The sequence below is a fragment of the Bufo gargarizans genome, chromosome 1 (assembly GCF_014858855.1).
Source record: "Bufo gargarizans isolate SCDJY-AF-19 chromosome 1, ASM1485885v1, whole genome shotgun sequence".
In the NCBI taxonomy this organism is placed as follows: domain Eukaryota; kingdom Metazoa; phylum Chordata; class Amphibia; order Anura; family Bufonidae; genus Bufo; species Bufo gargarizans.
In genome coordinates, this window is record NC_058080.1 from 143360322 (window position 1) to 143371753 (window position 11432).

An 11432-nucleotide genomic window follows, 5' to 3' on the forward strand; every position below is an offset into this window, starting at 1 on the left:
TCTGTATGTTGGCAATGTGAGATCTGTGGCTCAAATTCACTTAAGGGCTTGTTCACACGTCCGTATGGCTTTTCCAGTGTTTTGCGGTCCGTTTTTAGTTTCAGTAGTGTTTCCAGTTCCATTCTGTTTTTCCGTATGGCATATACATTGAAAGACAGAAACATGCAATGCGACAATAAACTGCAATATAGAGTACAAAATTGCGCAATAATAACAAGTGCTACACTATAAGTGCAAGATACTTGGCAAATCGTTTTGTACAAAATTATTTGAGCCCGTCTGCCGAACGTCAAGGCGATCTCTGTTAGACGGGTTCCTACGCTAAATTCTACCTGTTAGGTGCCATGACGGCTACCATACACTTCAGGGAGTGTAGGTTACACAGAAGGCCCACTCCACAACACCACCGGCGCCAAACGGCTACCAAGGACTGCAGTGAGAGTCCACAAACTATCTCACTCCTGGTGCCATGGCTTCAGTGAGTGAGGGGGAGCAGGCCTGACTATGTACTAACACTCCCTGAAGTGTATGGTAGCCGTCATGGCACCTAACAGGTAGAATTTAGCGTAGGAACCCGTCTAACAGAGATCGCCTAGACGTTCGGCAGACGGGCTAAAATAATTTTGTACAAAACGATTTGCCAAGTATCTTGCACTTATAGTGTAGCACTTGTTATTCTTGCGCAATTTTGTACTCTATATTGCAGTTTATTGTCGCATTGCATGTTTCTGTCTTTCAATGTTGTTCCTTGCCATAGCAATGTGCTACTGCGGTTTGGTATGTGCTGACTGACCCCCTTTTTTGGTTTTTGGTATGGCATATACAGTAATTACATAGAAAAAATTAGGCTGGGCATAACATTTTCAATAGATGGTTCTGCAAAAACAGAACGGATACGGAAGGCATACGGAGTACATTCCATACATGTTACTTTTTTTGCGGACCCGTTGACTTGAATGGAGCCACGGAACGAGATTTGCGGGCAATAATAGGACATGTTCTATCTTTGAATGGAAAAATGGAACGCATATGGAGCACATTCCTTCTTTTTTTTTTTGCGGAATCATTAAAGGGGTTCTGCACTTTCATTTAACTGATGATCTATCCTCCGCCCATCAGAAGCTGATGATCTATCCAGAGGAATGAAAGTGCAGAACCCCTTTAAAATGAATGGCTCCGTATACGGAAGGCAAAAAACGTTCGTGTGAACGAGCCCTAAAGGAGTTATTCAAGCCCTATAAATGCCAGGGCCCCGCTTCTGATGCCCGTACGGCCGCCACTGAATCTCCCTGTCGCGTGGATCAAAACATCTAGGTGGCTGCAGTGAGATCAAGGTCCCAAATTCATTTAACCCCTTTAAAAAAGTTACTTATTCAAATATGTACAGTGCCATGGAATGAATGGCACCTTAATAATAAATCTGTAAAATGTGTACATTTGGCCAGTTCTTGTATCCAGAACCTGTCCGGGCCGAACTCCATCGGATCTGATGCAGGACTTTACCATCCGTATGTTCGCTGTTTGATAACCGTATCCTGAACTGATTTACCCCTTTAAAAACACCAGTTCTCTTTAAATCGGTGACGTTTCCATCCGCCCACTTTGACGCCAGTTCTCATGCCCAGAACCTGTTTGGGCCGGGCTGAACTCAGCCGCACACAATGAGATCACTGGCCCAAATCCATTTAACCCTTTCAATAATTTTTATGTGCCCACCACTTCTATTTTAACGTCCCTTTCAGCCTTTTTTTATTTTTATTACTGCCGATAAGGTCTTACAATTGATTAAAACCCGAAAACCACAAATAATGTGAATAAAGAAACTGCAGACGTTCAGCCTCGTGTCCCTGTCTGCGCCCCCTGCAGGCCGCACTGTGTACACACGTACATAGACGCGCAGGAGGGGGAGGGGACGCGGGCGGATGTGCGGACACCCCGGCCATGTTGCTGCTGCTGCTGCCCGGCCTCAGTGTGGTGGCCGGGTTCTGGCTGCTCCTGGACGTGGTCTTCCTGTCGGCGCTGTTCCTGCACCTGCTCGGGGACTGCAGCAGCCGGCGCTCCGGCCTGTGCAGCGTCTTCCAGGATCTCATCCGCTATGGAAAGACCAAGCTGGTCGGACGTCCTGCCTGGCTGCACTGCTTCGACCTGCCCAAGAGGTAAACCCCCGCAGCACACGTGGTGTGCCTGGACTGACCAATCAGCTAAAGGCTTTCATCTGTAATGTGATTGGTCGCTGTGGTGGTCCACCTATCCTGTGGGCTCATTGTCCACAAGCGGGTCACGTGATGCTACAGTATCCACGCACGATGTGGGGGAGGGGATTCATTCAGTCTCTGCAAGTCTGCAGTGTGTGGCTAGGGATGGTGCACATGTGAAGAGACACATACTTACCTTCTCCCTGGATGTAGATTTATATTTGACGCTCCTCCAGCCAATCAATGGCCACAGTGGTGACCGGCTGGAGTGGCGTCAAATAGACGTTTACGTCCTGGGAGCAGGTAAGTATTTGGCTACTTCTACATCTGCGTTTTTGCTGGATCCATCAGGGGATCAGCTAAAACGCACCCGGTCAATAATACAACTGTCTCCATCCGTTCAGAGTGAACAAGACGGATCCGCCGCTAAAACCATTGTAAGTCAATAGGGGGCCGGATCTGTTTTCTTTCGTGTCCAAGAAAACAGATCCGTCTCCATTGACTTACATTGTGTTTCATGCCGGATCCGACTTGCTCCGCATCCCATGACGCAGTCAAAAAAGCTGCTTGCAGTCGATTTGTGTCCGGCGTGGGAACGGAACGTAATGCATTCTGGTGCACTCCATTCCAGTTCATTCAGTTTTGAAAATGAATGGGGAGAAAACCGAAGCGTTTTAGTTGTACGGTTTTCAGATCTTGTGACAGATCTCAAGACCATACAGCAAAACACAGATGTGAAAGTAGCCTTAGTACGCTTTACACTTCATCCCAGAGAGTCATGGGGACAAGACTTATGCCAAAACGCGGAATGAAGCTGTCGGGGATAAAGTATAAGGCTACTTTCACACTAGCGGCACGGACCTCCGGCAGGCTGTTTTGTCAGGCGAACAGCCTGTCTGATCCGTCCTGGCGCTAGTGACCGTGTGCCCCCGGACTGCAGCTTCCGTCCCCATTGACTATAATGGGGGCGGGACGGAGTTCCGGTGGAGGCACGGCGAGAGGCTGCCGGAATAAAACTACGACATGTCCGACATTTATTCTGGCAGCCTCTTGCCGTGCCTCCGTCCCACCCCCATTATAGTCAGTGGGGACGGAGCATGCACACGAACGTCTGCCAGCCATGCCTGTGCAGTGGACCGCAAATTCACGGGCACCGACCATTGGGTCCACATCCATGTGCGGCGGCCCTTTCACTTGAATCAGTGCATGCACACCTTCTTTGCGGTGCGGAATCATGGCTAGAAACCCCAAGGAAGCTCTCCGTAGTACTTCCGTGAGGTTCCATGTTTCCGTTCCGCACCAACCTTCTAGATTGTGGATGCATTCAAGTGAATGGGTCCGCATCCGTGATGTGGAGTGCACACGGCCAGTGCCCGTGTATTGCGGACCCGCTGTTTGCGAGCCGCAATATGGCAACGGCCGTGTGCATGAGGCCTTTAAGGAGAGATTTGGGCCTTGTCTGTATTATGACTAGGGTGGCCACTGGCTTCACCCTAGAAAGCCAGACCGCCCCAAACCACACCCATAACGCATGGAAAGTGAGCGGGGGCAGCTGGGCGCTTCTCTCCCCCTCGGTCATCCACAGGGAGCCATATCTGCGGCTCTAGTGACTGACTGGGGGTGAGAGGAGCCTCGGTCAGTTGCTGCAGCTTACGCTCAGACAGCGCAGTGCTGCTGTCTGAGACGTGAGCTACTGAAAAGGAGGACATCCCTGTGTCCGTCCAGGCCCTGCAGCCGGACAGAGGACAGGGAGCCAGAAAACCAGACTGTCCGGCCTAAAACCGGACGTCTGGCCACCCTAATTATGACCCTTCCTGACCATGTGAATGTGGCCTCAGGATTTATCCACACAGGCCCCACTTCAGGAAGTGTCAATGTTTTGTGGCTGATTCCTTTCCTCAATCCATGTGACACACCATCAGGGAGATTTATCAAAACTAATGTAAAGTAGAACTGGCTTAGTTGTCCATAGCAACCAATCAGGTTGATCCTTTCATTTTCTAAAGGAGCTCTGAAAACTAAAAGGTGGAATCTGATTGGTCGCTATGGGCAACTAAGCCAGTTCTACTTTACACCAGTTTGATAAATCTCCCTCCATATGTCTGGGCCCTGCTCTAACCTTGACACAGTGAATCAGTTTTGCCTAAAGTGTTCCTTTAAAGGAGTACTCTAATTGCAGTGCAAAAAAAGATTCCTATGTCATCATAAACTGTCTTATTCTCCCTTTGCTCATCCCCTGCCATTCTGACAGTGCCCGGGACCCTGTGCCATCCACTTACTGCTGACGCCCTGACTGGAAATGAATGGACTGTCAGGTCATCGCTGCGCTAGTGATCAGCTGAGCGGTATTCCCGCCCATTTCCTGCGGTATCGGGACGTCAGTAGCAAGTTGAACACAGAGGGGACGCCCGCACCATCAATCCGACAGCAGTAGGCAATCGGTGAGGTGAGTAGGAGCTTGTTTATTGTTTTTAACCATTTGATGGCCATGGGACATCTTTTTTTGTACTGGAATACCCCTGTAAATTCATATGCCATCTGAAGTCATAGATTTGTATCATTGCAAACTATCCCCATAGTGAATAACTGAAGTTGCTTTACAGGTGGTTTTGGCATTTCTATCTTTTGTCTGTCATCTGGAATGGAGCATTGCTGGGACTTCTAGTGTGGTCATTGCTGCTAGGTGTCCGCTTACCACAATGGATTCAGCTGTTACTTAACTTTTTCCATAAGGAGTCCGAACAAAAGATATCAGGTGAGAGCACAGGAGTAAATGTCTCCTTCATAAACCCCTCAGAACTGGGCATCGCAAGCAGAAAGACAGAGGCATTAATAAAGAGAATTAGCAGGAGGCTGGAGAACCAGCGCTTCTCCGCACAGAAGGGAAGAACATTGCAGAAATCTGAAATGTGTTCACCTGCTATAAAGCCGGTTTCATAAGGGATGTGTGGTCAAAAAGACACTGCGCAGTGAAAAAAATGTACCGTACATGTGATTGCAACACTAAAACATCAGAGATGGGACATGCTGCAATACACCAGAGACTCTGGCTTTTTTTTTTTTCTTAAAAAGAATACAATTTTACTTAAAGGGGTTGTCTAGCCCCGGAGCTGACAAACGGTGCGGTCCTAACCTGTGCCTGTTAAAAGGGGTTGTCTCGCTGCATGATAAATTCCATTTGCTGAAGTGAGAACCCCTTTAACATAAACGCCACTTCACGCAGTCCTGCCGCTGCTCCATTCCTGGTTGCTTCAGGACCAGAAAACGGCTTTGTCCCATGACCGATGAGGCTTGTGATTGGCCATGATGGTCACTGGACCAAACTGCTTGTTGGTCCTGCAAGGACCGGAAGCTGCTGGTTATGTAGCAGTGGTAGGACCACAGTCAGGTAAGCAATGTCTCTATGTTAAGGGCACAGATTGGGACCAGGGGTCAACCTCTTTAATAATTATTAAAGTTATTTAAAGGTAGTGATTTCTTTTGATGCCCCCAAAAACCCTACATAAAATATTAGACAGAGTCCTTGTGTGGAACCCAGCCTTAAAAGTGGTCATGTGAATACGGTTGCGGCTGCTGGTGCTTCTAGGTCCCGTATGGCCACTTACACATGTACTGGAATTGCTGCTAAAAAAAATTCCACAAGAATACGCAGGGAAATCTGCAACAGCAAATTCACACAGAATCATGTAGGCAGGATGTTTACATACAGAACTTCCTGTTTTCATCAGCTTCCTGATGGGTTTTCTAACCAGTCCCAGCATGCTTTGCTCTGTAAAGTTTCTCAGGGATTGCTCCACCTGCCACACGGTCCCCTTTGCAGGAGTCACACCCCGTACACCTCCCCTCTTTATGATAGCTAGGTGGAGCAAGCCTGTGAAACATTACAGAGCAAAGCATGCTGGGTGTGGATTAGAAAACCCGGCAGGAAGCTGATGAAAACAGGAAGTTCTGAATGTAAACGTCCTGCCAGAATGCAGTGATGCTAAGAATAGGGGAAGGAAAGAAATACTGTGTTTTATGTGTTGTAGATGGAGAACTTTCAACTCTTCTGGCTTTGTCCTTGCTATGGATACACAGTCTCAGACGGCTGCTTGAGTGTTTCTATGTGAGTGTCTACTCTGGTGGAGTCATCCATCTTGCTCAGTATTGTCTTGGCATTGGCTACTACCTACTGCTTGGGATAACTGTACTTGATCATGCACAACTGGATTTCCAAAAGGGTGAGTGTGAAAATCGCATTTGCTCTTCTCTATCTCTGGTGTACATTTTGTATTCTTAGAATGGAATTGAACAGGTTGGGATAAAGTATTAGGTCTGGGTGAGGTGGGGGGGAGTGATGTGAGAGGTGGGTTCAGATGCTCTCACCTTTCACTTCTATGGGAGTTGTCCTGTATGTAACTTCTATGGTAATTACAGAAGTGATTGAAGAGAGTCGCACACATTCGCGGCCACCTGTGCATCCATTTTCTCATTCTCCATTTCTCACTCTCACTCTCCACATAGATGCTGATCTCAGATGTGCAACCCGCATTTATCAGACATTTATGCCATAAATGTCCTAGGTGGTTATACCCCCAAGGGTCCATTCACACGTCCGCAAAATGGGTCCACATCCATTCCGTAATTTTGCGGAAGAGGTGCAGACCCATTCATTTTCAACGGGGCCGGAATGTGCTGTCCGCATCCGCACTTCCGTTCCGCCAAAAAATAGAACATGTCCTATTCTTGTCCGCAATTGCGGACAAAAAAAGTCATTTTCTATGAGAGTGCCGGCGATGTGCGTTCCGCAAAATGCGGGACACACATTGCCGGTGTCCGTGTTTTGTAGATCCACAAAACACATACGGACGTGTGAATGGACCCTAACACTCTGCAGAGCTGACGCTGCACCACATCTTTTGTGTCGACAAAGAACATCACACGTTTTGCTTTAGGGCTGTTTCAGATGAGCGTGTGTAGTCCGGAAATCGGGCTCCGCGTGTGAATGTGATCCTCTGTTCTGGACACTGCTTTTCTTGCAGGAGCGTAGGGCATTACAATGATTTATAATGCAGTGTGATGTCAGTATGATCCTGAAGAAGAAAGGTCATGCAGAGGCACATAGCATTATAAATCAGTATAAGGCCTCATGCACACGACCGTTCAGTTTTTTGCAAACCGCGGATCCGCAAAAAACTGAAGCCGCCCGTGTGCCTTTTGCATTTTGCGGAACGGCCCATTGTAGAAATGCCTATTCTTGTCCACAAAACGGACAAGAATAGGATATGCTTTATTTTTTATTTTTTTTGGCGGAGCCACAGAACTGAGCAACGGATGCGGACAACACACGGAGTGCTGTCCGCATCTTTTGCAGCCCCTATTGAACTGCGGCTCGGATGCGGACACGAAGAACAGTAGTGTGCATGAGGCCTAAGGCTACATGCACAAGACCGCGCTGTGTTTTGTGGTCCCATGTGGGTTCCGCAATTTGCAGAATAGATCTGGCCGTCCGTAATAGAAATGCCTATTCTTGTCTTAAAAAACGCAGAATATAGAACATGCTGCGTTTTTCACGCAACGCAAGAACTGATGCTTGAAAAAAAATGCTCATGTACACAGAGCTATTGAAATAAATGGGTCAGGATTCAGTGCGGGTGCCATGCGTTCACGTCACGCATTGCACCCGCGCGGAAAACTTGCTTGTGTGAAAGGGACCTTATAGTATGTACATGCAAAAATCATACATCTCTGGGCTCGTGACTGTATATGTTGCGGGCCCATGTAATACCGTTGGCTTGTCTTTTTCAGTGACTGTTACAGAACTCCTGCTGCAGCTGCACTGGTACCACATTGTCGGGGGTCTGCTTTACATCTGGGCGTCATTGCACCAGAATAGGTGTCATGTTATTCTCGCTAATCTCAGGAGGTATAAATCTGGTAAGTAAATTACTGGATGCATTCTGTGGAAGGCTCCTCCACAAGTGTCCACTACTTTGGTAGTAGAACAGCACAGCTTACTTTCTAGTTTGCTGCTAATAGTCAGTTCTACAGCACCCCCAGCAAATAGCCATGGAGGATGAAAATCCGAAAATGAGCAGGAAACTGTGCAACAGTGAAAATGTATTTCTTTCCCACTGCAGTTATATTTCAGGGTACACTCCTTTTAAATGGCTTTCCAGTTCTTTAAAACAGATGGGCTGTCCTAAGGATCGAGGATTCAGACACATTCTTATTATTGGTGAGGGCCCCAGTGGTCTGGGATCTTCAACAGGATGGGGGATGAGTTCTTATGGTGCAAGAGCCCCTTTAAAAAAATGCTGGTCTAGGATGCACCATGCCTATTAATAATTCTGGTTGATCTCGGGAGGTCTGTGTGCCAGAAAATAAAATCTACATCAGCGAGGAGCCAGCGTAGATTTTTGGTGTAATGTACACTAGCTTTCTGGCGCAAGTGTTGTTAAATTGGTGCATAGGTCCTGCCCGCACACTTTTTAGAAACGTCTGACATTTTTGCACAAAAAGGGACTTATGCCCCCAAAAAAACTGGTGTAGAGCATTCATAAACTTCCACTATTGCTATCGGGAGGAGATGTACCTATTATAGATCTGATGCAACTGCTAGAGAGACTTTTTTTCTTTTCTCTTACAGGTAAAATTGTCACCATGAACCACAAGATGCCATCTGGAGACTGGTTTGAGAGAGTGTCCTGCCCACACTATTTTGCCGAGTTCTTGATTTACATTTCTATCGCATTCCTCTTTGGACTGACGCATTGGACATGGTGGCTGCTGGTTTTATTTGTTTTATTTAACCAGTCGTTGGCTGCTATTTTATGCCATGAATTTTACCATCAGAAATTTGATTCATACCCTGCTCGCAGAAAAGCATTGATACCGTTTGTGTTCTAAGGACCACTGGATATGGCATGCCTGCTTTAGTAACTGCTTGTGTTCTGCATGAAATTACAATCCTGGAGCATCTTTTCTTTTTCCTAGATATTTCTGAATAAATTGACTACTGGGTGTCACCTTTTGGGGCGGTGTGACTGTGTAGGGACACTCCCCCGAGTGGTAACACCCAGTTTTCAGTTTGTTCATACATTTCTAGGAGGAGTAACAGAGAAATGGCACAACGCAAAGCTACGAGAGAGGATGATTCAGAATTAGCTATTTTATGGGAAATATATTCAAATATTTAGTAAAACAGACACGTCAGATGTCACAAGAGCTTTTTTTCCAGGGCGATCAGGTAGGATAGTAAAACGTTTTCTGCTGAAATGTCACCTGCTATATATGTGTATGAAAATCATTGGCTGTAAAGCCTGTCTTTTTTATTACTTTTGTACTGCAGTTCTCTAAAAGTCCCCAATAAAAGTGCAGCGATGCATGACTCTCAAAACAGAACCAAAACAGACTAAAGTATATCCCTGGACATTATGTCTGACAGCTGAAAGCAAATTAAGATGACAAAATGTACAATATCCTAATGTCTATGAGAGTGCTTCTGGCATAAAATACCCAGTTCCTCATATTTTTCTTTCATATATTCCCTCTCAGTGCTGCTGCTAATTTGTGGTCCTTCCCCCTCTGGCAGCTGACAGTATAGTTCTTTTTTACTTCCCCTGCAGAAGGAGTCTTCTCTAGAGATGAGTGAATAAATTTGTAAGAATCGATTCATCTCATCAAGCAGAGTTCTGCACTTGCGACGTAGTGTCCCCAAAGCTGAGAACAGTCCCCCTCTGCCACTTGATCAACAGGAACAGACATCTCGCACCTGCGATGCTGCTTCGAGAAGAGGTGCAAGCGCAGAGGTTCTGCTTCCATTTTCGGAGCAGCGACTGTTCATGCTCCGCTACCCTCTGCTACAGCAAAGAAGAGCCTCTGCACTTGCATGCTACTTGTAACAGTGGCGTATGTCAGATTGTCAGAGCCAGATGAGATTTCTGGCCTGGTCAGTCAAGTGGCAGGAAGAGCGTCCTCAGCTTCGGGGACACCATGTCCCAGTTGCAGATGAGACAAATCGATTCGCTCATCTCTAGTCTTCTCAGCTATACTGCCATGCTACTGACAAGCAGGGTAGAAGGTGTTTTCTGATAGCCGCTTTGTAGTGAACAGAAGATCACTAAGCAGAGAATTAAGGCTAGGGCTACATGGCAACACTGGTCGTGGCCAGGATCGCTGAGTAGCGGTGATCCCATAGAAATGAATGGGATCAAAGAGTGAGTTGCAAAAAATCCAGTAGTGTTGGATTTATTTTTTTTTTGCGACTTGCACTGCGATCCCCTTCATTTATATGGGATCACTGCTACTCTGCGATCCTGGCCGTGTAGCTGTGGCCTAACTGTTGGAAGAGTAAGGCCCCTTTCACACGGGCGAGTATTCCACGCGGATGCGATGCGTGAGTTGAACGCATTGCACCCGCACTGCATCCCGACCCATTCATTTCTATGGGGCTGTTCACATGAGCGGTGATTTTCACGCATCACTTGTGCGTTGCGTGAAAATCGCCCATGCTCTATTTTGTGCATTTTTCACGTAACGCAGACAACATAGAAATGAATGGGGTTGCGTGAAAATCGCAAGCATTCGCAAGGAGATGATCGGGATGGAGACCCGATCATTATTATTTTCCCTTATAACATGGTTAAAAGGGAAAATAATAGCATTCTGAATACAGAATGCATAGTAAAATAGCGCTGGAGGGGTAATAAAAAATTATTTAACTCACCTTAATCCATTTGATCGCGCAACTGGCATCTCTTCTGTCTTCTTTCTTTGCTGTGTGCAGGAACAGGACCTGTGGTGACGTCACTCCGGTCATCACATGATCCATCACATCTTTTACCATGGTGATGGATCATGTGATAGACCATGTGATGACCGGAGTGACGTCACCTCAGGTCCTGTTCCTGCACACAGCAAAGAAAGAAGACTGCGCGATCAAGTGGATTAAGGCGAGTTAAAAAATTTTTTAACCCCTCCAGCACTATTTTACTATGCATTCTGTATTCAGAATGGTATTATTTCCCCTTATAACCATGTTATACAGGAAAATAATACAATCTACAGAACACCGATCCCAAGCCCGAACTTCTGTGAAGAAGTTCGGGTTTATGTACCAAACATGACGATTTTTCTCACGCGCGTGCAAAACGCATTACAATGTTTTGCACTCGCGCGGAAAAATCGCACATGTTCCCCCACCGCACCCGCACATTTTCCCGCAACGCCCGTGTGAAAGAGATCTGAGTGAGGATG

The 11432-nt window shown here is 46.7% G+C and overlaps 1 protein-coding gene across 1 annotated transcript; it reads left to right on the forward strand.

Annotated features, from left to right (window-relative positions):
• Positions 1-1894: 1894 nt before the first annotated feature.
• Positions 1895-9578, forward strand: SRD5A3 (steroid 5 alpha-reductase 3). The gene is made up of 5 exons (XM_044299230.1): positions 1895-2156; positions 4799-4950; positions 6224-6415; positions 7983-8111; positions 8824-9578. Exons 1-5 carry the CDS (start codon positions 1942-1944, stop codon positions 9081-9083), a joined length of 948 nt encoding a protein of 315 aa, XP_044155165.1. The 5' UTR covers positions 1895-1941; the 3' UTR covers positions 9084-9578.
• The last annotated feature ends 1854 nt before the right edge of the window (positions 9579-11432 follow it).